The following is a 27,102-nucleotide window of genomic DNA, read 5'->3' as shown; positions in this document are numbered from 1 at the left end:
ACAGCACTATCTGAGCATTGTGCCCCATGTAAGTGCCAGTCACAGTATTTCCAAGATCAGATGCCCACAGACTCTCCATCTCTCTTTCTCTAGCATACTCATCTCTACTTCTTTTGCTGTGATGTGGAAGCTGCTTAACCTCCCCCATCGATTGGTAGTTGCTTCTGTTCTCTCTCTCTTTTTCAGTGTCTTGTCCCCAAGACTTCTATCATTTAGCAGCTCCCTAAATAAAACATTTCCTTGCTGCAGAAAAGGGAGGGAAGATCGTTTGCTCCATGGATGAGGAGGATGTTAGTGGCAGGGACTTTGTAGTGCCACTGCTTTAGTTCCGTAAGTCTCAGGAAGAGTGCTGCAAAAGGTGTGTGATCCCTCACTGCTACCAGGACAGCTAAAGGGGGAAAGGCTTTTTTTCCCCGCCATGGGGAAAGGCTGGGAATGGCATGGGGTAGTTTCCTTGTGGTATTTCCTCTTCGCCAGTGTACCTTCTGGCTCCTCAGCTAAGCGTCAGCACTGGGGAGACGTCCTCTGAGACCGCTTTGGTGTCCCCAGTCCCCCTGTGTGGAGCAGAACAGTGAACTAGAATGGCATTTCAGGAGGAAGCTATTTGTGGAACATCGGTCCTGTCCAATAACCAGATATGCCTGCGGAGCAGAGCCACTGCCTTAGGTCATAGTGCAATTTTCAGTACCATAAGTTTCTCCATCTACAAATTCTTGCTGGGTGTGGTCACTTTGCCAACAACTCTCAGTCCTGCCTCATGAGAGCAGCATTTCTGAGCTCCTGCCTGAGCTTTGCTGGGAATCGCGGAGCTCTGTAACGTCAAGCGTGATGCCTGGCATCTGAGCTCGGCAGGGGAACCACAGTTAGGCAGTGTTTTGCACCCCATTCAGCACTCTAGTAAAAGGTCTGCTGAAATTTCCATTTCCTTTCCATTTTTATTTTTAAGACATTGTAACTTGGCTTATAAATATTGTAGCAGAATTAAACTCATTGTTTGAGCTCTAATTTCCTTTTATTTGTACCTCTGTAGATCCGTGGAGCCACTGTTATGGCTGAAGATCGAGAGCACTAGGCACTGTACGCACAGGAGAATATAGGTACTCTCCCACAGACCTTGTATGTGTGAAATGCAATGTCTTTACTTTCTTTAGGTTGCAGTTGGACTGTACAAATGCTGCATACAAGGTTGACTTATTTTAGCACTTTTCCTTGCAACTGTTGGATTTAGATAGGTATCTGATTTTAGAGCAATGAGGGTACATATCACCTTGCAGATTCAAGGTTAAGAATTTTTGAGATGCTTTAGGCTGAGAAATAGCCGTTATACAGAAGCTTCAATTAAAAAAACCAAAAGCATTTAATGAGAATTTTTTTGTGCGTGTGTAAATATACCCACATATATTTGGCAGATTAATTAATGCAGATTGTCTGGTTCAGTGGGTGAATAACTGGTTTTAAAAATACTTCGTAATCTCTTTCCCTTGGGAGAACTGCTGTACGAGACTAGAAAGCTTTTAGTAGACCCTAAAAAACTTTCAGAAGCATTGGAACACTTTGCAGACTGACTAATCCCTACTAAGCGGTTACTACAACTGCAGTTTCCAAACTGGAGAATTGCATTGGGCATTTTGGGTCGGCTCGTCTCTCACTAGTCTTGCATAAGTGCTAGATACATTAAAATCTGTATTTTTACATTGAGTCGTACCTTTTCAAGAGCATGTTCCTGCTGTCTATAGATAAAACTTTATCCTAGGTAAAATCAGTATGAGTTTTGCATTAACGATGGTAATGAATTAGACTAATACTTGGGATCCATTCTGTTAAGATTTTATGTGTCACTGACTTCTCTCAGAAACAATGAAAATAAAATCCCGTTAGGAAGGAGGCACCGTTCAGCTTGCCGGTGTGTACGTACAACTGTGTGCTTCACAGTACTGCAAAGAGCTGTTTCCTGAATGTTCCGGCAATCAGTTTGTAACTTGCTACATGTAATTTTTATCTTTCATGATTTATTATGGATAATTACCATTTATTCTTGTCATAATATTTATTTATGTCCTTCAAAAAAATTAGCAATATTCATCTATTCCCTTTTAAAGCTAAATGCAGTGTTCATTTTAAATGATGTTAGGGCTTAATGCACAAAAGCCAGCAATGTCAGAGTTAAGGCTGAAATCTTTTGGCTGACACAATGGACTGGATTTAGTGGATGGCAGCAGTGCAGGAGCCTGAGGGTAGTGGGAGAACAGTGTGTGTCATGAGTGAGACCGGCCTCGGCCCGGCCTCCGGTGTGTTCTTCGGGGGTGAGAGCAGATGTGAGCTTAAATTGATACACGTGCTGTGGTCAGCGGCCCTGACGCTGAACTGTCTGACGGTGAGCAAGTCGTTCACTCAGATGTACAGCAGCTCCCTGTACGTCCAGAGGTGTTTAAACGCTGGCTGTGGGTTGAACAGAAAAAGTTAATCTCCGATTTATCGTAAAAGAGGAGTAACGTGGATGCAGCCACCGGCAGCAGCGGTGTCATTTGTGCAATGCTTTTCCTTTGAGATGATTTTTAGGCAAGGCTGGTGCCCTGTCAATTTATGAAAGAGGAGCTCGACTGTTACAAATTAAAACAGGTAGTAAAATTGAATGTAGGTGCATCTCTTAGGCGAGGTAGCCGAACTGGTCCGTGCCTACCACCCCCACCGGTAGGAACGTTTCGGAGCAGCTGGGATACGAGATGCACTTATTTCGCTGGAAGGAGGCACAACTGTGTCAATACTGCAGGACAAAGCTGGCGCTGGAAGGCCGCGGTAGCACAAAGCCGTAATGGCGCAGAGCAGGGTCGGACACGTGAAGGCGGTGCGTCCTTCCACGCCGAGCGCAACCCGCGCGGCAGCCGGGCTCCGCCGGCTTCCCTGGGCGAGGCGCCTCCGGGGGTCGGTGCCGGCGGCTCCCCGCCGTGTCACCGGACGCAGGCGGGGGAAGCGAGGCGGCGGACGGCGGCGGGGCCCGTCCTGAGGCGTTTTCACGTCCGGCGGGGCGCGGGGGAGCAGCCCCGGCCCGGCCCGGCTCCGCAATGCCCGCGCCCACCGCCCACCTCCACCTTTGCAGCAGTAAAATGCAGCACTCGCAGCGCGCATGCGCCTCCCCCCAGCCGGCGCCCCGGGATAGCTATTTATAGCAAGTGACGTCACCTAGAAATAGAACGCGGGGGAGCAGCGCCCCCTCCCCTCCCCTGCAGTCCCCTCAACTCCGCCCCCTCGTTGCCTTCCTAGCGCGCAGGCGCAGGCGGCGGCAGCAGCGCGAGGCTCCGAGCCGGGCTGGAGAGGAGAGGCGCGAGCTGCACACGCCGCGGAGGGGACGCAGCGAGCGCGCGGTTGCCCGCCCTGCTGCGGTCCGTGAGCGCGAGGCGCCAACCGTCGCCTGGCACGCGCGGCCGGCGGGTGAGCGGCGGCTGAGGCGAGCCCAACGGTCGCTGAGGGAGAGAGCGAGCGAGCGGGGCGAGCGTGAGGTGGCGGCTCCGTTTAGGTTCCCTACTCGCACCGCCCGCGCGTTTCGAGGCGCAGATCCCCGCCCCCCCCTTCCTCTCTCTCCGAGGGGCGCAGAGTGCCCAGCCCAGCAGCCACCACGGAAGCGGCTATGGGGGACCGAGAGCAGCTGCTGCAGCGAGCCCGCCTGGCCGAGCAGGCGGAGAGATACGACGACATGGCCTCGGCCATGAAGTCGGTGAGTGGGGCTGGTAGCGTGGCGGCCGTGGGTCGTACCCGGGGAGGAGTGTGTAGGTTGGGTGGTGGCGGGGGAGGGAGGGAAAGGAAGTCCGGGCTGGTCCGAGGCGGAGTTGGGTCCCGGGGAGGATGCGAGCCGCCAGGTCCCACCCGTCGCGGTGAAGAAAGGAGGGCGGGAGCAAGAGCCAGACCATCCCGCCAGGACCACCTCGCCGCCGTGCGGGGCGGTGCCCGTTACTACCTGCCTCGGGGAGAGACGAGGCGGCCAGTAGCCGGTCCCAACCGGACCTCGATCCCCCTTTTCTTTTCAAATTTATTTTCTTCCTTCCTCGTTTTCCTTCATTCTCTCGTATAACGACTCCCTTGCAGCCCTCCCGCTCCCTTGGCTGTCCCTGCCCTGGAGGTGTGGCTGTCCCCATGCCCTCCTCTCGCCTCTCTCCCCCACCCCCGCCAATCCGGCGCGCAGTGCAGCAGTTTGAATACTGCCCGCCTCTCTCCTCGTCGCGGCGGGAACGCAGTGGATTCTTTCTCTGGCCCCTGCTCGAGATGGGGTCCGTCCTCGCGCACCGCCCCCCCCCCCCCGGCTTCTTAGGGGCCAGCGGTGGGGATGACGGGTTTGACCTTGGGGTGCGTCTCCCCTTCTAGGGGAGTCTGGGACACGCAAGCGGTTGGGGGTGCTGGTCGGGTGGGGTGGCCGGGGGGGCGGGGGGTGTCTGGGGAAACGGCGCACGGCAAGAGGAGCCCCTTCCTTTTCTAGACGTTTCTTTTGCCTCGCGTTAAAAGGCACGAATAGAGGCCTCACCCACAGACATCAGCGCTCTGACTCAAAGGTGGTATGGTAGTTGCATCCGGGTATAACAGCTACCCAGTGCACAGAGAGCGTTTCCCAAGCTTTAACGTTGCCTTTTTGCCTTTTCTTTGTAGGGCAACAAATTCTCAGTGTGTTCCTTATCCAGTTGAATACTGACATGTGTTTAAACAATAAGTTACAGTTGCAACTCGGCTCCTTTCAGAACCAAGCAATGAAAATTACTTGTACTGACCTGTCTGTACTGATACATAATAAAATTGCAGAATGATCAAACTTACTATGTCTAGTCCCTTTTTTAAAACAGTATTTGTATAATCTGAATTTTAAGGGTAATGTTAACGCCAGTAAATGCTTAGCAGTGTCTTTGCTGTATCTGATTACAATTGTTCTTGCCGATCTGTCCTTTGTGAACACCAAAGGCCCCAAGAGGAATCAAGTTTCCCTTGAGAGTACTGCTGTTTAAAGACACAAGATTATTTTAGTTTGAAAGAGCAGCTTCAATTGGAGTTCACGTTTTTGTTGTAAGAATCAATCCACTTAGTTGTGTTCAGGGGCTGTGATGTATGTCACATCCCTTAAATGAGGGCAGTAAAAAGACACTTAAATTTTGCTGCTCTTGTTCACTTTTGCTTTTGTGTCATAATAAATACTACAACCAATCCAGTTCTAAAGTGCCAATACTTATTGAGTATCTCAGTATCGGAGGCATTAGACATTTAAAATAAGCTGTATTTTAATGATATAGCTAGAATTCTCGATGAGTATAATGTTGCAGTAACAGCTCTGTTTCTGTCTCAAATCTTTCAATTGCTAATTCTAAAAGATGAAACTGAGAAACCACTGAAATCCACTGCTGCTCTAGAAGGCTGTGTTTCTATCTGTAGTTTCTAGATAGCTTTTTATTTTTTCAACTATTGCTGAACTATAGTGTATGTATGGCTCCCTGAACATGTGTGAAACAAACAGAACACAGTTGCTATGCTTCAGGAAATATGTAAATAAAGTATATATAACTAGTGTGTATGTCCAGTTGTCTCTTTAAACTGTCCTAATTACTATGCAATTTTCATTCATCTTAGAGTCACAGTTTTCTCATCTGTAATGCTACTTTTGCTCTCAAATAAGTTGTATAGTGATGAGCTCCTTTAATTGGGAGCTTGAGAACACCTTGTGAAGGAGCAGAGTATTGGGCATTTATGAAATGTTACATTATAGATACTTTAAAAATACAAAAAGTAAAGCCGAATTTTAAAGGCAACAGTTTCCTTATTTTAAGCTGTTCATACACTGTTGCATGCCTATAATGTAGCATTCTCTTGGTTACTTGGCTTTCACGGGTGTTCACTCTAAGATGGTAATTTCCAGAATGCTCTTCAGTGTTTGAACTTGATTTTGTAGGTCTGAGCATAAGCTCCTATGAAACGTTGTTATGTGGGCTGTCTGTTCTGACACAGCTAATATTTCCTTCTATTTCAGTGATTGTACGTAACAGCTATTAAGAGAAATTTTTATCCCTATAGAATAATATTCAAATAATCTTCTTGCACTCAGAGATGTTAGACTTCCTTCAACAGGAAATCAGTGTTCTAACTCGGGTATCTATTCTCAAAGCAGGATATCTTGATTTGAAAAGTTTCTTTAAAAATTTTTTTAAAAATCTCTGAATATAACATATCTGATGGTTTTCAAAGGTGCTATATGAAACTAGTGTGCTTCCAGTGTAAATAGAAATCTGGATGATTAATTTCCGTTCTAGGTATTTATCACCAAACTTTTACAATACACAATATAGCCAACAGCCTGATGGTTACTCCTAAAACATAAAGTAACAAAGATGACTTTAGCCAAAGCATGATTTTTGAGACTGACGCTGAAGGAAGAAAAAGTATGACAAAACTGCCATTTCAGTTGTCAGTATAAAGCTGGAAAAACACTAATTTTTCAGTCCTATCAGCTCCTCCTTTTAAAGAAAAGCCATATGGAAGTAGCAGTTGTAGCTTAAATAAGGAAACTACTGCTCAACAATATGTTTGGGGGTTTTGTTGCTTTTAAAATTTTTCTTGGAAGAATTCTACTATTTTGGATTATAATGCGTAGACAGGAGAGGAAAATGAAACTTTCACTTAGTTTGCTCTTATAAATTAATGAGTTTAGTTTACTTTTTTCTAGCCAAAATTATTTTAATAGAAAATACAATCATATGTAAATGTGCCTCTACTAAATGGCATTCTTCTAAGGGGTGTGGCATTCTTATTGCATTAAATGCTGCTCCAAGATTCCAACTATTTGAAATAACCCTACATGGTAGGTAATAAATGACTTCTCAACACACTGGGGAAAGATATGCTTTTAGTGTAAGCGTTAAAGGTTCTCGCTTGATGGATCACACACTCTAGCATCTTGAGAATACAGCATTGGGTACCTTTGGTTTTAGATCATTCCAGAAATAGGTTAAACGTTTTAGCTGTATAAAACTGTAGTATTTCAGACAGTATTAATCCTAATACGTAGTGCTTAGGACCTCTTAATTTATGTTGCTTTTCTAGTATAGCTACATAATGGGTAGAGAGTAATTTACACTTTAAAATTGGTGAGATGAATCTGAGTTATGTGAGATGTTTAATTTTAAAATTAGTTTTGTGTGAAATAATACTCAGCATGAAATAAATTTAAGTCTTGGAATGCTCTAAAGTTTTTTAAGCAAAATAGCCTGAGGTTCTAGTTTAATTTGTAGGCTTTATCTGTGTACATAAAGGGACTCAAAAATTTGGGGTGTTCCATATTTTTAGTATTGTATCACCAAGTTCTTCACATCAGTGTCTGGTTTTGGGTTAATGAAGTATGTGTGTGTAGGAGGGGGAATGAGATGCCTTTAATGTAAACAATATCCTCCACCGCTGTGAGATTACTTCCTTACTGTGGTTTTATACAGTAAATCTAGCTCTAGAACTTCCAATGCTTGATATAAAACACTGAAGCCACATGATGCAAGAAACTGATCTGGTTTAAATTCATTAGTCTGGTTTCTATTTGTTCAAAAATTATGAACTGTATAACTTTGTATCAGGAGAGTTTTAATAATTAAACCTGACTTTATACTGGCTCGGGTACAGTCATTTTTGCAGCAGTTCGCTAAGAACTGGCCCTAGCTGTGACTTACATGCTCTGGCTAACAAAACAGAAGTATAATCACACACATTCAATTGACCTGGGTCAAATTCTACTAGGTAATCCGACAGTGCATCATAGATCTGCTATCAGTTGTGGAACCTTCAGTTTGGTGTGTTTTCCATGTGAAAGTAACTCAGCTTGGTGTGGCCGATGAGCTGATACAGTATTGTCTCTTATATCTTGTATTCTTGGTACAAAAAGCAGACTGTCAGTCTGAATGAAAACTGCTAGCAGATCATAGCCTGTGTGTTCAACTGCATCATCTGGCTCAGGACTGAAAATAACTCCAAACTTAGGTGTGAGAGAGAGGGGGGTGTTAACGTAAGGAAAGTATAGAGTAACATCTGAGTAAGTAAATGCTGCATTGAAGTCATACTACAAATGGATTTTCATCTTTTAAGTGCTTCTGTTTTTCCTAACGGCCATTATAAGAAAGTATGTCTACGTCTAAAATGTGAAAGTAAATTATTGCAGTCCAAGATCTTTTCTGTTAAGGAAAGGCTATAGGTAGAATGGAAGATAGGAAGAAATACATTTCCTTCAGCATTTCAAATTTTCTTTTTCTCTACATCGTCCCCACATGTGAAGAGAAACACGTCTGTTTTTATCTACTTTGCTAATGTATCGGAAATAGATAAAAGAGTAGATAGCTCCATAAAAGTCACATGCTTTCTTTTGAGTCTAGTTTCTTGTAATATAGCTGTTACACCAGGGAGGTAGATGTGATTTTTAGATACATCTACATAGAGTATCAGCATTTTTTATCTAGGATGGGGAATAATTTGCCACGGACTTGAGCCGATGGTAGTTGCTGAGTCTCCAAGATACTTCAGTAACTTCTGATACAACTTAAAGCTAGTAAATGTCTCCTAAACATGTTGAATTAGCTTCTCTGTTAATTTTTCCTTTTTACTTTAAGGAATGGTTTCAAGGTGAGTTTAAGTCAGTCGGGGGAATTAAATTATACAGCAGTCTAGTGATGATCTGGAATAGTCTCTTAATTAAGTTCTTTAATCTTATCTCTTAGATACTTTCATGTTTTGATTAAGAGGTTAACATTCTTTTTCCACGCATTAACAACTGTTCTGCAGTTAGTCCTGAGAGATGGCTTTTTTCCTGGGCTTTTTTTGTTGTGCTTTATGTGAATGCATCTTGAGTATTCCCTGCTATTTCTCAATCTTGCTATGTTAGGATACATTCGGTTAGTCTGGTGCTTATTGAGAGTTTTAGCAAACTTACTCAGCCCAAGCTGATGCAACAGCTAAACCTTAACTTGCTGGTCTAAATATAGTATGAAGATGCTTCCAAAGGTTACACTGCATTTTAGATTGTACTGTAGACCTACTTTTAATACTGAATGTTGAGTAAAAACCAGCCAAGATTACCAGAGTTCATGCTAGACTTTACAAGATCCTCCCTCTATTAATGTGAACTTCAGAAATTTCTGCAAATATGCTGTTTAGCAACACTTGCATTGAATTTTGGTTGTGATTAGGGAAGGTGGGAGGGCTTTTCAGGTGTAGGTTATCTGCAATTGCAATGGCTCCTGTGCAAGTAGACTTTATAAATCTTTTTCAGGGTGGGTGTTGTGATGCATTTTCTGCAGCTAAAAATTAATAACACCAGAAGAGAGACAATAGACCAGAAAAAAACCCTGGAATATTCTTTCAAGGCTAGTGGTATTCCTGTATTTTGTCTCTTGTGACAAACTGGATGAAATTTGAAAACTGATTAATTTATCTCCCCTTAAGTAAATACACCAGCTATATAGCATAGTGAAAAATTCAGGTTTAGTACTCAAAAAATTTTTGGTCGTTCCCAGGACATTTGTTATGTACTGTAAAAGGCCATTTTGGTGTTTTGAATACACAGAAGACACCTGTCTCTAAAAGTTTATATTAGTCATAAGGAGGTAGAAGAAATAATTATAACAAGGTTTAGGATGACGGCATATCTTTTTTTTAGTTATTGAATACTTAAATACCAGCATACAGCAGGATATTTAGTTTGAAGCAGAGAGAAAGGGATGAACATGAAGGTAGCAGTTAGCTGAGGGTAAAGAACAGAGGTGGTAAGTGGAGGATGAGATGAAAAATGGAGGCGATGATGTATGAGGTGAAGAACTAGGATAATTGTGGTTGCAGTCTTCTTGTAGCTTTAATTTCTTTTGTATGGAGTCTGGACTGCAAAGCCAAGAGGTGGTATTTCTGTTACCATTGTCCTGTCCCACTAAGTCTCATTGTCAGTTATTTTTGTGTCTTGTGTGCTTTTCCATACTCGGTTGTTATTTTTGTGGGTAATATAGCTCAGTAGTATATTAACAGATCACTTTTTTTTTTTTTTTTTTTAATACTGTAAAGATAATGAAGGCAAGTGGGGAAAAAATTGATTTATTTGTGTGGTTAAATGATAAGTTTAAGTTTTAGCAAAACATTTCTGACTCCTTTAGATCAACCACTGTGTTTGAGAACTTGCAGTGAACTTTCGAGCTAAGTCCTCCAGGAGTGCAGGAATGACCAAGTGATTATTAATCTTCTTTGGTGGATTTCTTTATTTTTGTAAGAGAAAGTGCTGTCCTAATAGATTGTAGGGAATAAAAAGCTCTTAGCCTTTACACCTTGAGGGAGTTAATACTAGAGAAGACGATATAGGTGGGTCATAGTAGAGATTGTTGACGAAGGGATTGTTGGAAGGATGATTGGAAGCTGTGAGGAAGGTTATGAAGATGTCATTAAAGTTGATTCCTGTGCATTTCACCCTCTGTAGATTGTCTCTAATTGTATTAGGCCAGCAGCGTCTTTTGGGAGTTTGGGTTCCTGAGCTGTGGGGAAAAGGCATTTTGGAGATAAAACTAATTGACTTAGAATATTTTAAGAGCAAAACCTAAATTTGAAAGTAAGCTCTCTCTTAATGTAACAGTTATAATTCATAGAAATTATTTTTTAGACTTGGAACAATGCACATTTATTGGATGGTTCACTGGCTGCACCAGCAGTCTCAGAATAGTGTAAATATTTGTGACTTGATTATTTGTAGTATGTAAGTATTTGGTTGTGAACCTTCTGATGCCTGTCAAGCAGTGTAAATATGCACATTTTAAAAGAAATAGTTAATGATTTTGGCAGTGTCTGAGCAAGGACAAGTTTACTCTCACACCAAAGTATGTATCCTTAGAATTCTAGTGACTTCTTTTAATGCTGTTAATGCAGTACACTTAAAAGTGGTGGAGTTACATTTTTCATCCTAATTCCTGTGAGTTTAATTTCATGTTTGTAAATTTGCAGAAGTAGAACAACTTAAAGTGACTAGAAGTCTGATAGGTTTTATTCCCTAAATTAACACAGCAAGTGAAATAGGCCTAAATACAGTATTAGAAGTATTATCCTTGCTCTATCTCAGCTTTTTGTAGTAGGAATTTGGACTTGATCATGGCTTTTTTTCTCGATTTGCTGTTTTATTTCTCTGCAGTTGCTTTCACGTCCTATCCCTGAAATTTGTCTGCAGTCACCAGTTAGCAGAAATCAGGATAACTTTTGTATTACACTGTATAATTGCTCACTAAGTGACTGAAAAATACTATGAAACACTAATTCCATTTGTACTATGCAGACCTTAATCATAATGACTACAGCGCTCCCATCTCTGCTGTTGAATGAAAGAAAGCAGCAGGGGAAAGAAAGGCAAGAACTGCACCAGTTTCCAGTGTTTGTGCTGTGTTCCAGATTCATAAAACTGGTATTCTAGGTACATTTAAATTCATCACTAAGTGTTTAGTCTGCATAATTACAGCAGACTTCCTAAAAAACCTGAGCCTTCCTTCTGTGAATGCTTCTCCATTACACAAGCCTGACTCACTTTTGTTCAGTGAATGTGCTTTGCAATGGCTTCTAAATACCCATTCTGATACAACAGAACTGTGGGGTTTTCACTCATTTAAGTCTTGGCTGCAGAAACAGTTTTAAACTTTCAACATTGCAAAGTTACTCCTGTCTAGGAGGAATTTTGGGATCTAGAAGGAGTTTTGAATCTTGCACTTAATGGTGGAAGTATTGAAGGAAGTTTGCGTGCTCTTCTCTAAGACAAACCCTTTAAATTTGATCTTTGTCTGTATTTTCAGGTAACTGAGCTGAATGAGCCTCTCTCGAATGAGGATAGAAACCTCCTGTCTGTAGCCTACAAGAATGTAGTTGGAGCTAGACGATCTTCCTGGCGTGTCATCAGCAGCATAGAGCAGAAGACTATGGCAGATGGGAATGAGAAGAAGCTGGAGAAGGTTAAAGCCTATAGGGAGAAGATAGAAAAGGAGCTTGAGACAGTCTGCAATGATGTTTTGGCTCTCCTAGATAAATACTTGATCAAGAACTGCAATGACTTCCAGTATGAGAGCAAGGTCTTTTATCTGAAAATGAAAGGGGATTACTACCGCTATTTGGCAGAAGTTGCTGCTGGAGAGAAGAAGAACAGTGTTGTGGAAGCCTCAGAAGCTGCCTATAAAGAGGCTTTTGAAATCAGCAAAGAGCACATGCAGCCCACTCACCCAATTAGGCTTGGGCTGGCACTCAATTTCTCAGTGTTCTACTACGAAATCCAGAATGCTCCTGAGCAGGCCTGCCTTTTAGCCAAACAAGCCTTTGATGATGCCATAGCAGAGCTGGACACACTAAATGAGGATTCCTACAAGGACTCCACTCTCATCATGCAGTTACTTCGAGACAACCTCACTCTGTGGACGAGTGATCAGCAAGATGAAGAAGCAGGAGAGGGCAATAATTAAAGAGCTTTCCTCTGATCCCTCTTTCATCCACTTCACCATCCCCATCATCACCAATATTTCCTTGCCACAGTCACACTAAATATCTAGTGCTAAGCATATCTGTATTGTACAGCTGTTCAGATCTGCTGTCCACTTTATCAAGAAGCAGTTTCAGATGAGTCTTCGTGGGCATTGATGGATTGATTGGTTTATTGGCCCTATTTATCTTAGTTGCACTTGAGCAGTGCAGAAAGGTGCATAGTAAAGGAGGCATTTTTAGTTTGCCTGTTGATTGGAAAATATGGGAAAGAATAATGGAAAGTGATTGAAGATAATTATATTCCAGTTAAATTTTTTTCCATTTGAAATGAGCTGACAGTTCTGTTAAGCAGTACATTTTGTGCATGCAAAGTAAATTAGCCACCCCAAATTTTTTCAATGAGAACAGTTAAGCTGATGTGAAATGACAACCCTGTTCATCAGTTTACAATAAACTGTTTGAAATGTGCAGTTTCAGTAGCAATTTTTTTTTTTGCCTCTAACTTATGTGCACAGTTTCTTTTAATGCAGTGCATCTACCTAAGAGTTTTGATACTTGTAACCTTTTGCAGTTGTTTTGAAGAATCATGAATTTATTTTTTGTAAACTCTTTAGCTGTTTAGTTGTCTGTGTATTCTGACAACACTATGTCAATATTAGCCCATGTTAAGATGGATGACTGAGATGCCAGACTTCTAAATTAAATGTTTTGGAATTAAATGAATAAAATAAAATGCTGCTTCGGGGATGTTATCTCTACGTAAGCTGTCCTGTCTTTTGTTCAGAGCAGAGCTTGAGTTACCTAACACATCACTGATGGGTTAAAACATATTTAATCAAAAGTTTAATGAGAAGTTGCATCACATGCTCAACAAACAAAAAAACCCAGTATGCTGCAAAGAAGGGAAAAAAAAAAACCCTAAAGAAAAAAAAAACCCACAAAAACCAAAACCACCCACAGCCATCTAGAATGTGATACTGCTCACCTGTGTTAAAGTGGAGTTTCCAAAGGTGGTATATTTAGTTATTTGCTTGGTAGAGCAGTTGTCACGCAGTTCTACTCAGGAGCTGAAGAGTTATAAAGACCATTTCTTGTCATACCAATGTAGGGCCTTGTATTTGCTTCTGTCCACTGTAACTTCTAAACTTGTTTTCCTGAAGTGCTGCCCACCAAATCACCTTTACACGTGAAAATCCCAGTAACGCTTTCATATTTACCTGCTGCAACACAAGCAGTATTTGTTCTTAAAGAATTCCTCTCTATTATAGCTAACATAAGTCTAGTCCCCAAGCTTATGTTGTTTTTGTTTTTTTTTTCTCCCAACAGTTAGTGTATATGTATACTTATTGGTTCCATACATACTTCTGTAACGGTATATTACAGAAGCAGGAAAAGTTAGCTGTTATGTGGCGCTGTATCCAGACTGCTAGTGGCACCTGAGCTAGCTCAAAGGTCATGTAAGTTCTCATTTATCTAAATCTATTTTTCTTTGATGTGTGCAATAAATATTACTGGTCTGAATACCCACAACAACTACTCATACTTTTTAAAAGAAGTGCACTGGTTATTTTTAGGTATCTGGAGGATTAGAATTTTTAATGTTAGATTTGTGTGTATTTATATATTCTCTCATCTAGATAATTCTAGCTTTATTACATCAGTAAAGTTGGCAACAATTGAAAGACTAATGCAACATCCGAAAAAGATGAAAATACAGATCCTTGATGTGCTATTGTAGAATCTTGAGGTGCTTGACCTCCTAAAGTAGTTTGAAATGTGTTCTTAATATAAATCACTACTGTCTGCCAGGGCCTATTCTGGAAGTCACTTTTTCTTATTCGTTCCTGTTTCATCAAACAGTATACAACTCCCTGTTTTTCTGTTCCCCTTTTTGCAAGTAAACTTACAGGAGTTTTCTGGCCAGTAATATCCATCTGGGCTTTACCTGTCTCCTAGATTCCTATAGCTTCCTTTACTTCCACTCCAATCTGCTTACCTGCCCCTGTGGAACCAAGGTAAAACTTGGCGATAAGACTGCCTTTTTATGTTGAAACACTCTGGCTGGTTAATAATTAATATTATTGGCAATCACTAGGTTTATTTTCTTCCTGTTTATAGAAGTACCACTATCTTTCTGTTAATTCAAAAGCTAACGAGTCCTTTCTCATTTTAGTTACTGTGTTGTGCAGATCCTTTGTCACAAAACTATGAGCATTATGTAGTCTGCAAGTGAGTCAGCAGGTCTCTGACATCTCTGGACTAGGCAGTTGAAGATTAGCTATTGACCTGGTGCATAAGATCCAAAATGGAGACCAAAGGGATTCTGTGGTGCAGTTCCAGGGTGCTTTAATAATTTCTGGTAGGAAAGTTTATAAAGTATACCAATCAGGTTGTTGTGGTTATCTGTGTTGCCATTAATCTGGGTAGATCTTTGCTGGGTATCCTAAAGTATGAAATTCTATTTTGAAATAGCTTACTGACTCGACTCTGCTGGAAGGGTGGATTCCCTTCTCCCAAGCAGTATAAATTTCAATGGATAGATCCGTTGTAGCCATAAGTATTAACAGATAAGAAGATAGTTGCATATTAGGAATATATGTGAAAAGTTGCAGTTCCTTCATCATCTCTTGATGATGTACTATCATGTCACACATTCTCTCTGGTTGACTGAAGGCATTCTGACAGTTTGTGAATGTGGACCCCCCTCAGAATGATTATAGAGGTGACAGAAAATTAGGAATGCTAGCTGTGGGGCATTGCATACTGGACTTGGTATGCTTGCTCTGTCTAAAGGTAATCGATACTACAAAACTATCTAGGCTTTGTACCAGGTATCAGGATCTAATAGCATAAGCAGACATGGTTGGAAAGTAGCAACTGCCTTCTAAGAATTTCATACCTTGTGCCAGGATCTTCAGAGGAACCATCCTAAAGAATTAGGAATAGCAAGAGCTTCCTAATTGAATGTCCCGACATAAAACTCACCAAAATGACAAAATTTCTCAGTGAACTGTCAAATGTAGGCAACTTATTATCAAGTGTTCCTAGCAAAGCAGAATTTGGTGAGCAGCAAAAGATTCAAGTTTATAGACTAGCTCCCTCTGAAACATGGAAGAACTGAAATTCATCACGAGGAACAGCTGACAGGTTTTTTTCCTGCAAGTGGTAGCATGTGTTTTTGCTGGGCCACCTGTGGATTTAAGATTATTCAAGCTACAATCTCCGTATACCTGAGTGATGATCAAGTTCTTTTGAGGGTGATGAACTTAAAGGCAGGTGAGTGAAATTATTGGGTGTATTCAAGTAACTGTGTGCACAAGGTCCCAGTCCCAGAAGTAGTTTTGGCTTCATTAAAACTGTGGAAAGACTGTCTGTACTTAGGTGTATGCTTATTTTGTGTGATCTGCCTTTTAGCTTTGTAGCAGTGGATGCTTCCCAGAGGACAAGGACAATTCAGCTGCATTTTCAAATAATCTGTACTTTTTTTTCAGGAAGTTCATTAAATATAAATGTCTTATTGCTCTGTGGCATAAAAAGCATTTCTGTCCTTGCTAGGGGTTCATAAACCAAAGCTGACAGACACAGTTGCTCTGCATAAGTTGATGACTGCTCATCTAATGAGTCTCAGGAAGTCTTCTAAGTCAAATTCTTTCACTTGCTTCTGCCACTAGCAGTATAGCAGTATGTCAGATTTTCAGTAGGAGAGCAGATACTTCTCCTACGTTCTCCAGTTGTCAGTGAATGATCCAGTGGCACAGAGAGCATGTTTTTGTGATTGTTTTTTGCTAGGAGTCAGTAGAGAGTGTTCTATAGAGCAAGAAAAATGCTCCAGTGCAATCCATATTCTTGCTTCCACTTCAGAAGCTTTTTCATTTTCTGGGCCCTGGGATTGCTATATGCTTTTTTGTAATCCTTATTGTAGCAATGATCTGGGGGAAACCAAAGCAGATGAATAGCAGATGTTGTTTATTGCAATATTCTTCAGTGGACCATAGGATTCAGATATTTTGGAATTGGTATTTCTCTTAGGTGAGACCCCCAAGTCATGTCTTCCATCTCTCAGTTTCTAAAATGAATAAAACCCTAGGCTACACCCCATTTATTGTTTGAAGACACCAGATGTATTCACCAAAAGTGCCTCGTTGAAGTCCACAACGTTCTGTGAAGTAGTAATTCCACTGGAAAGACTAAAAGTTGAGTGACTTTCCCCTCGCTGGGAGCTTTCTTTACTTTGCCTTATTTCAAGCATAATGGGATGCTTGCTAATCTTGAAGCGGTGAGGGTTGGTTACATAAGGCTCCACCTGAGTATTACTCTCATCCAGAACCAATCTTTCTATGGCTTTCACAGGCAAACTTTGTTGAAAGGTTAAGTCACTCTGAGGGTGTTGATATAGTATTAGCAAGGTGTATGAGTATCCTTGAATTCTTAGCAACCTGATAGCCACTAACAGTAAAGCAGCATTTTGTGTGAAACTATATGGGCTTGAAAGCTAAAAGATAGTCAGACCTTAAATTAATAGTGTGGTCTTTACAGGGACAGAGATACTTTCAGTCTATGTCCTAATCTGCTCAAGCATGTTCAAATTTTATATAAATTATTGCATTCGTCTCAAGAGTACACACACGCCCACACCCTTTTAAACCCCACACTAGAACAAAATGTGCCAACGCTATGGGAAACTAAACTTCTTAAGCTGTATGTAATAAAGGGCTGCTTATACAAGGTAAGCGATTGCACTGAAGAATGCTGACTTTTTAGGCAAGCAGAAACCTTAAGAAGAGTATAAGATTGAGATCTCCATGGATAACACACATCAAAGGACCACAGTTACTCTGGTAAGTAACCATTTTTTCTAGTGATTACTTTGGTATAACTATGGGTTTGAAAATAGTTTTTCCATGTTGCCTTTCCTTTTTATATAACTTCTGTTCATGGTTTTCCATCCTTAATACTCGCACTTGTGACCTAAATCTGTAAGTTGGATGGACTGACTTCTAGAGCCGAATGTATTTCCAAAGGAGCACAAGGGTACTTCCTAATCTGCTCCCGTGGCTTCTTTCAGCAGCTGCAATAGGCTGCTGTGTAGTAATCTAGAAAAGAAATTACGGTAGTACACTTCAGATTGAGGGAAATGAAAAGACTGGCTGTGTTTTAAGTCATACCTGAGAATGACTTAATAATAATGGAAGTCAGAAGGGTGAAAACCGATGTCAATATATGTTATCAAATATTCTCTGTCAGTGTGGGACCAACCTGAAATTCTTCAACAAACCAGTTTGAGTTTAAGGACAGAGAGAAAACAGAAAAAATATTTCAGTGCTTTGGACTACTGTTTTTTAATTCTACCCATACCACATATTTGAGCTAATTTAACATAGCTGCTCAAGAAAAATTAACTAAAAAAAAAAGTGTAACAACATGAAAAAACTTTTTGGATATATTTTAGGTTTATTGAAGAAGCTCACTGAAATCAGTGGCACTTTTTGAAGAGTGTGAAGTTAATTATACATATAATAGATAGAAGATGTTTAGATCTTGTTCTGAACAAGCCCAAAATACTTGACGTTCCACCTAGATGCAGATAGTTTAGTTTCTGAGTCTTAATGATTTCTGAGATAAATGAAATTGTATTCCAAACACTGAGGTTAGGCCAGGTAGATTTTTAATTAGTGTCAGAAATTGAGCCATCTGTTAGAAATAAATTCAGTCAGTCTTCCAGCTACCTTTAACTGCATGCCCCCAAGCTAGCAAGTACTTTGTTGATACAATTCCTTTCCCAAACTAGGCCCAGGTGACTGTTCTTCCATATAGTTGTTAACAGTCATTGTCATGTCTGTAAGAAAATAATCTATAGGTGTGATTATTCAGGCTCCTCATTTGATTTTTATGTTTGTGTCTATGTAGTTTGAAAACGATAGATAAGTGTAAAATATTTCCAGAAATACTGCAGGAGGCAAGAGACCTTAGAAGTTAAGGAAGTTTGACTTCTGCATGTGAAAGAGCAAGATTAAACACTGGAATATTGTACCTTCAGAAAAGAGCTATTTCAGATAATGTTTCGGAAGCAGGTAAGACAAAAAAGCTTAAGGAGAGTATGATAAATTAAAAAAAAAGGTTTCCATGAAAATGTACACTACCATGGAAACCTTTTGGAAGTCCTTTTGTAATCTAATTCTCTATTTTGTTCTATTGAGTAATAAAATATCAAACATAACTAACAAGGAATGTATCCTGTTTCAAGACTATAAACTGATGTGGAATATGTAAGCTTCTGGATTATTATTACTGTAACAGTCATCTTCCGCTAGTTAGGCATATATGAAAAAATATTAGACTTTTACTATTACTGTTCTTGATGAAAAAAACAGAAAAACAAAAGACCGTTTGAGAAAAAAATATTTGAGTCAACAATTACATAGCAACAGGAGCAACAAAAATGTAGAATGAACTGTTCTCTCTTTTTTAATCATCTTTGATCATCTTTTGATAATTTTACTTTCTACAGTTAGAGAGTTGAGTCAGCATGCTTAGTAGACTCTGGCCTTAAATCTGTAGTGTTATTTACAGGAGAACTAATCTCTTTTGGACTATATAGCCATTCCTTTAGTCTCCTCAAAAAAAAAAAAAAAAAAAAATTAAAACATTTTTATTTTAGCTTTCAGCAAAAATTGTTCCAGGGCTGAAATTAACAGCCTTTTGTTTATTGTTTTAGATTGAGTTTTTAGAATCTACATCTAAATTTCGGGATATTATATTCCATACCACATACTAATTTAATATCCCATTGAAATTTATATTTGCAAGTACTTGAATGTAAGTATATTTTAAAATACATATGTTATGCAAATTCTGCACAGTGTCTACTCTGAGACATCTGGCAGATGGAAAGCGAGTGAGTTCCTGACTGAAAGAAATGAGGCGGAATTTTGTTAGCAATTGATCTTTTGCTATGCTTACAAAGAAAGATTTAGTTGGGTTTTGTTTTTTTTAAATATTTAAAAACATTGCAAAATTGTTTCTTAATTGCAGAACCAATGTTCAATGGTTATTAAGTCTTATTATATAAAACAGCTCTCTCATTTTGTATCCCCGAGCCTATATTTGACATTGCCATTCTTACTTTGAATTACACAGGGCAATTGGAACACAATTTCATCTGTGTAATTTTTCAGTGTCTGCTCATTCAAGAACCGGTCGCGTGTGCAGAATTAGAGTATGATCAACATCAATTTTCTTCATATTCTGATAATATAGAAGAACACAGAATAGATTTCTGTGTATTCTGAAAATAATAGTCTAATTTTTTAAAATGGTAATGCTTATGTGGTGGAAGGCTAATTTAAAACTGTAGCATGTTTAATTGTTCTGCAAAAAGTTGTTAAGTCTTGTGCCAGTTCTCTGTTTCCTGTTCTCCAAAGACATTAAGTTTTACTTGTGATCCAGATTATCTATTGTGTGATTGTTTTCCATAATTTATCTTGAAAGATATGTATTTAATTTTGAAAAATTTATAAATTGGTATCTTAAAGAGAGGGAACTGCAAACAACCTAATCGCTCACTCCATATAACAACTGAATTTTGTATTAAAAACAGATAACATTTTGAAAATATTTGATTGAAAAACAAGAATTACAACTGGAAGTCAAAGACTAGGAGGCAAGGCATCACAAATTAAAGCAGTTCTTATAGAAACCTATTATTCTAACTGTGGTTTATGTTTGCATAAAGTAATTTTCCTTAATATTGATTTGATTCAGCTCTTCAGATATAACTAGTGTTAAAAGTGTTTTGGAAATAAATTTGAAATTGTCTTTGAAAACTTGATTGACAATGAAGGTTTACAAATATAATACTCTAATAATTTGTTACTTATCTACAAAGTATATGTATGTATCTTATAGTTCCTTGAGACCTTGAATGGTCCTCAACTTTATGGACATTGATGGAATTTGATGGAATTAGTGAAGATTCACTCGTGTAAATGAAGTCAGAATCAATTTATACAGAACTGCAATGTAGCATAAGCCGTGTTGTCTTCTCTTGCCGTTGCACCATCGTTTGGAGTAAAATTGGAATTGATTTCACTTCTTGTGTTATAAACTCAGAGCATTTAGATGTATTTATTGTTCCACTCTAGCAATATAAAGGCCACGAAGAAGGCAATTTGTTAAATATTTGCTCTGTGTGGCTACTGAAAGGGATTGCCAATCATTAGTGTCACCCAATTGCTGCAGTAGGTTGCTGTATGCTTGGGCAGAAGACAGCATAGTTTTACTTTTCTAATATTTTGAAATAAAGTTCTGTTAATCTGCATGTATATTGTCACTGTGGAGATCATTAAGAAATTTTTGAAGGAGGTTGTCCTATCAGATTCCACTTCTCAGTAGGAAGAAACTTTTTTTTCTGTTGATTGTTGATACATTAAAAACATCAAATAGAGACTACTGAGGCCCCATTAATCCCAAAGTTTATGCAATGCTACTGTTACAGTTCAATACTCTTTGTGAATTTACATTGGAAACCACTGGTCTATTTGAACCAAATTTTCTAGACAAGTAAAAGGCTCAAAGGGATTCAATTCCATCAAATTTCATGTACAAAGTGGCTGAGTAGAGCAAAGAAGTCCTATTAGTGCTCAATTATAGGAAAAGCTGAAGTGTGCGCTTACTTCTACTGAACAATATGAAATCCACACAGGAGCTTCATTGTCAACATACAGGTTCTTTGTACTCCAGGTTTAAGTTAAATGCCATTTGAAAAATCAGTACCGTTCAGTAAGTAGTACATTCTACTTTTTGCTTATATCTATACCTACTTTTTAATCTATTTTTCATCTGTTTAAACGGTGTACTTCTCAGTGCAAAGACTGCCTTATCTTCTATTTATATATAGTGTGCTGGTCTCTTTGGATACCTGATGAGTTTGGTGTTATTTGTGTGCTATTTCAATGAAAAAAGTGGTGATGGTTTAGGTAGAAGTACCATCTAGTCATAAATATACTCAACAAATGATGTATATAAACTCAGTGTGTTTCCTCTTCGTTACACAGCCTCCTTATCAGTTGTTTTTTCTTGCACTTCCTTCTGCTGTTGTATTAACTGAAGTTAAGCTCATACATTCCTAATACATAAAAATAAAATTTGACTCTTTAGTTACACATATGAACAAGGGTTAAAAATCACGATGCGAATATATATTTGCTATGTATTCTGAACTTCCACTAAACAGCTCTGATTTTTTTTTTTTTTTAAATTGATTTGGTGAATTCTATCAGTTTTAATGACTTGCTTTGTCTTTGTTTGAAATTGGCAGTAGGTAGTTCATCTGCTATATGACTGACTTGTGTGGAATACCTGCAAGTTTTAAGCCCTATGCATAAGGCCTGATACACAATGAGCTAATAATAGTAAAGTCTGATCAGCTAGTTGTACTCACTGCGTACTTACAAAATGAAAATGAAATACTGTTTAGCTACTGTGAAAAACTATAGAGAAGATTTTTATGCACAGGGATATATATTGAATGTTTCATACAAATAGCTTTCATACAAATTGATTTCAAGGTAGCACAGTATAAATTAATATTCCATAAGGCAATTATGCAGAATAAATTGTCAGCTTTAAATTTTCATGAATATTTAAGATTTCTTTTTAGAGTAGTTTAATTAGATGCTTAAATATTTCCTAGAAATATGAAAGCAGCATGCTGAAAGCAATACAATTAACATACAGCACAGTTATTATAACACATTTTTCAAGTTGGAAGAAACTTGCTAGTACAGTATGTCTCTCTCCCGTGATAAGTGCAATCAAGTGAGAAAACATTTAATATCAATGCTTTGCTGGGATTAAAGTACAGTTAGGGTGGGTGCATTTTAAATTATAAATATACTGTAAAGCACTGTTTGCCCCAAAGAGTTTATAGCCTGGGGAAAAGAAGATGGACTGTTTATATTTTAATATTAAAAAAAAATTTATTGTATATGTGGTTTTTAATGACGTGTTCTGGTTCTTTTCCCCAATTGGGTTATATGTTATCAGAGTTTTTTGTTATATCACAGCTAACTTTGAGCATTGAGAAGAATTTATGGGACAGTAGCTATATGGATCAGTTGAGAAAAAGAGACATATGTAATGAAAGGAACTAAAGATTGTTTGACAGAAACAGGTAGAGTATTTAGGAACAAAATTACAGGGAAAAAATACTGATTTTTTCACTGTTCTTGTAGGGCAAAAATGCTTGGGAATTGAGAATATGTGAGTGACGAAGCAATACCTTCATCTCTAAAAATTTAGCATAAGTGTGGCTATCAGTACTTTTTGGCTATTGTCAGCAAGATACTTTTTTGTCAGTAGAATTTGGTTTTCTGCAATTGTAAACTGCAGGCAGTGAAGACTGAGTATAGGTTTGTGAAAGAGCTGTGTAACTTTGCATGTATTACAGTTATAAGTACTTTTTCCATTTTGTCATTAATCACAAGGTTAAGTATGTTTATTATAACTGTTTCCTATATGCCAATTGTGATTTAATCTTACAAAACTATAAATATAGTATATTTATTATATATTATATATAATTCAAGTATATATATATATAGCTTTTTTTCTGAATTTTCAGTGTTACATGCTGCCTTATATTTTAGTCTAAATGATTTTAACTAATGATTACAAATCAATTTGGTCTGTCCTAACTCAAACATAATAGCCAGATGAATTATTTTCATTTGGTTAGGTATTTGTCTGCAAACCCCAGAGTGCATTAGGGCAAAGCACTGTGAGTATTCCAGCAGTTAATACATTTTTATGGAGGTAATCATTAAGAAATCACTTATGTCCAATTATGTACTTGAATTAGTATGAGCTAATCTCACATAATTTGATAATGTGATCGATTCCACTTTAGGATTTAATCCATTGGTAGTTGAACCCTTCCATCTCTGAAGAATTATCTGGTTTCACAACATGTCTAAGGGAAGAAACAGGTCAAAACACACTGTCCACGTGACTTCCAGTCACGTTGTGCTGGAAACCCAGTTATATTTGCAGTAATTGTATATAAAATCTATGGCATTTGGAGAGCTGCATCCTTGTTTGGCCATCTGAGGAATGACCTTTATTCAGAGTTTTCTCAAGGAGAGGCTACTGAAAGAGGAGGGATCGCAGTAAAGCGTAGATTTCTTTCCCAAGCACGTACCACACAGGTTGGAAGGAAGCAGGAATTGTAGGGGTTGGCAAGAAAAGCATTGTGCTAACAGGGTTTCTGACTGTTGTTGTGTCCTCAGCATCACAAAAGAACATCTGACTCTTGCAGAGGATAGAGACTAGTAGATGTGTGTAGTAACGTAATTGAGTAACTGCTTTCCCTGCTGAGTAAAATCGAGAATGTTCTCTCTCTGCAGTGAGCAACTGGTGTTTGTCCCATGTTTACTTTCTTTTAAATCAGAGAAAAAAAACAAATCCCGGGTGGTTGTTTTTTATTGAAGTACAGTCCTAGTGACTTCAGTGAGATACCTGCCCAGGAGTGTCTGAGAATTGGGGGTGCTAGGGCTTTAAAACATCACCCAGAATAAATGGATATTTGGTGCGTGTTGCGGAGGTGTGTGCGCCGTGCTGGGACAATCCAGCACGGCTGGGGACTATCTGTAGCAGCTTCCTGTCTCCACAGCGACCAAAGCCGTACTGGAGCAATCCTCTCTGTTCCTATCTCTCCATCCCAGATCCAGAGAAGAGAGCAGAAGGTCTAAGCCCGCGTTTGGCAGGGAATGGCACTGCTCTCTCCAAGTGTTTGTTGGCGGGCCGCTGTGTTGTGTCAGTGTGTTTCTGTTGAGATTCCAGCATGTCCTTAAAGGGCAGGAACATCTCTTCTTGTTCAGTTGTGCCACCTCAAGCTTTTTAAGGACTGCTATTTGCCTCTTCTGAAACAAGTCCTATTAAGCCTCTCTGGGCTGTAAAATGGTATGGAAGGATTGGGAAGTTGAGACATTTGCTGTCATCAGTATCATCAGAGTCCAACATCGTTAATAGATGAGAATGCTTTGGTACTACTGCTGATTCATTCTCCTGGTTTTCACAGCTGAGATTTCCTTGCTTTGAGATTGGCCCTGCAGTTCTCTTTTTCTGTGTTAATAATGTTCATTTTTGTACACTGCAAAGTATGCAACACTGCAATGAACATCGTTAATTACAGATGCTTAAAATTGTTTCATAATAAAAAATAAATGGTTAACTTCTAACTTCTAACCTTGGAAATACCTCATGCTGCAAGTTGTTATGAGCCACTGGGATGGAAGGCAATCTATAAAAGCTCACGTCTAAAATTTCTAGTAATTCATGATAAGGCAGATTTGGAAAATTTCACAGGGGAAAACATTTCACTTTGTCAGCAAATTATAAGATTTCTTGATAGAATTTTAAGATTGCTACCTGTTACAGTATGAGCTGTGTTTTGACTTAGTGTTTGATATTGCTAAGAAAAAAAGGTGCAAGTTCCATAAACTGCTCGTCGAAATTTCATCTTGAAGGTTCTGTTTGTTCTTCTTTGACAGCTGAACATCATTTCACTGAAGAAGAAAATTAAAATCCCAACGGTGGGAATAGTTCTTTCCTTTAAATATTTTCTCATCCTTCCAATCATCTGTTAGGTGGCTTGCTTGTCCTGTCTGAACCTTCATTCATTTCAGTGTTCAGTTGTTTAAAAAATAACTGAAGATTCTACAAAACTAAATTAAGAAATAATTATTTTAATCTTCTCTTAATTTGTAAAATCTTCTCCCCCCCCCCCCCCCCAACAAAATATTGTTATTATGCTGAATCTGACAAGGTAAAGGGCTTAAGAACTGAGCTATAAAAATGAGAGAAACTAAGTAGTCAAGTTCTTCTCATCCCAAGACAGATGCAAAAGAAAAAAAAAAGAGATGATGGATTATTAAATCAATTTAATTTTTAATGAGCTACATTCAATATAGATAGTTAAATCACAGAGGCTGAACTGCAGGGATATTTCTTTACTGTTGCACTTTACTTTGAATTTTGAAATGATACGCTAGGACCTGAGTCTTTTCCTGGACTAATTATCATTGATGCCCAGTTCACTAGCGCTCACCGTGAATGCAGTCAGCCCATACTTGAAGAACTTTTTGATGCTTGGAAATTTATGATACATTTACCAGGTTATTTATACTACAACAATGTAGCATAGTCGACCTTGTGATTGCAATGAACAATTATTCTAAAACAGCCATTGTGATAAAATTATCTTTGTGGATAAACTCTAATGTACTGTAAGTGAAGTTAGAATTTAGTCTTCGATACTCTGTCATTAAATGATTTGTCCTATAAGCTTTTGTTGCACTGTGTTGTCCTCAGAAGATGTGTAGGAATTTTGGAATTTACAATAAAGTGTCCATTGACATTTTACTGGGAGTAAAAAACTCAACAGTTGAGGGACCTGACACAATATTAGTGTCATGATATGTCACTTCTGACTAGTCTAAGAGTGAACAGAATTAACTATTTTTTTAGCTTAGTAAAGCCCAGCTTTAGCTGAGCTTAGTAGCCCAGTGTTAGTTGTGTTTAAAACAATTGCTTAAACTTTTTACTAAATATATTGTATGTGTATGTATTTTGTTAATTCTGCCATAAAAGTTATGCTGAATCCTGGGGTTAGGAACTGATTAAGAGCCACTATTGTGCCAGATCTCTGGGTAAGGTATTATGAATTATTCATCCTGTTACCCTAGTGCAATCACAATAAAGTCTTAGTGCTAATTCGAAGGTGGATGGGATGACATAAAGTCAAGAATACCCAGGAGATATTTTGTTCAACAGTTATACTAATTCCTGCTGTAATATCTTTTCTACTCTTATAATTTATTTCTTATTTAATAGAAACAAGTCTAACTTTGAGGTCCTTTCTGTTATTTAAATGTTTCTTTTTTAAAAATTCAGTTACTTTTTTCGGTTAAACTGGGCTGAGAGCTGAAGCATTTGACAGCTTTTGGGAAAGCTGTCTGCAAGTTTTTGTTGTTATGTCTCGCTATATTACTTTGTCCATATTGGGGAGCTTTCATCTATTACCTGTGAGCTTTTTTGCCTTGTATTAATCAGAGCAGAATTTGTCTTATTTTTAATGAATGCAGAACATCTATATGAGCAATTGTAAAGTATAGCACTTACTGTGGTAATGAAGTAATTAGATATTTGTACATATTACTCTTTATGACTTAAGGGCACACAGTTTAAAATAGCTAATAGATTTCTTTTTTCTTCCTTTTTTCACTCAGCCATTAGTCATTACTCTATTTTTCCCCTTTCTCTCAAGTCAACTCTCAGCATTTAATTTTGTTTGACTTACTGTTGGCATGTATCATTGTTCGTTAAAGGGATTTATCAGAAGTCAAACTGAAGGGCATTATCAATTCACCTTGTATTTTGCCACTGTTTCTTAAAAAATGCTATTTTTTTGAAATAAGACTGCAGCCTGAAACATAGCTTCATTAAGGCAGATGTTTCAATCTCACAGTTCAGCCTGAACACCCCCCCCAAACCAAAACAGTCCTCCCCACCACCTATTTCCCAGTTGTTTTCTTCTCTAGCAGTCTTTTTCCTTCATTT

At 38.8% G+C, this 27,102-nt stretch overlaps 1 protein-coding gene and 1 long non-coding RNA gene across 2 annotated transcripts; both read left to right on the top strand.

The window, feature by feature from the left end:
* The first annotated feature begins 3,264 nt into the window (after nt 1–3,264).
* Nucleotides 3,265–13,244, top strand: YWHAH (tyrosine 3-monooxygenase/tryptophan 5-monooxygenase activation protein eta). The gene is made up of 2 exons (XM_030025586.1): nt 3,265–3,712; nt 11,811–13,244. Exons 1-2 carry the CDS (start codon nt 3,626–3,628, stop codon nt 12,465–12,467), a joined length of 744 nt encoding a protein of 247 aa, XP_029881446.1. The 5' UTR covers nt 3,265–3,625; the 3' UTR covers nt 12,468–13,244.
* On the top strand, nt 3,720–4,795 carry LOC115345996. The gene is made up of 2 exons (XR_005933116.1): nt 3,720–4,541; nt 4,636–4,795. It is a non-coding gene; the product is annotated as an uncharacterized LOC115345996 (long non-coding RNA).
* Nucleotides 13,245–27,102: the final 13,858 nt, after the last annotated feature.

The sequence above is a fragment of the Aquila chrysaetos genome, chromosome 9 (genome assembly GCF_900496995.4).
Source record: "Aquila chrysaetos chrysaetos chromosome 9, bAquChr1.4, whole genome shotgun sequence".
Taxonomy (NCBI): Eukaryota; Metazoa; Chordata; class Aves; order Accipitriformes; family Accipitridae; genus Aquila; species Aquila chrysaetos.
Note: the sequence above shows the minus strand (reverse complement) of the source record. Positions and strands in the feature narration are given on the sequence as shown.

Bases quoted from the DNA above. Each gene is read 5' to 3' on its own strand.
- YWHAH (XM_030025586.1), top strand. From the start codon at position 3,626: ATGGGGGACCGAGAGCAGCTGCTGCAGCGAGCCCGCCTGGCCGAGCAG. The intron at 3,713-11,810 runs GTGAGTGGGGCT...CTGTATTTTCAG, and splicing joins TGGCCTCGGCCATGAAGTCG to GTAACTGAGCTGAATGAGCC.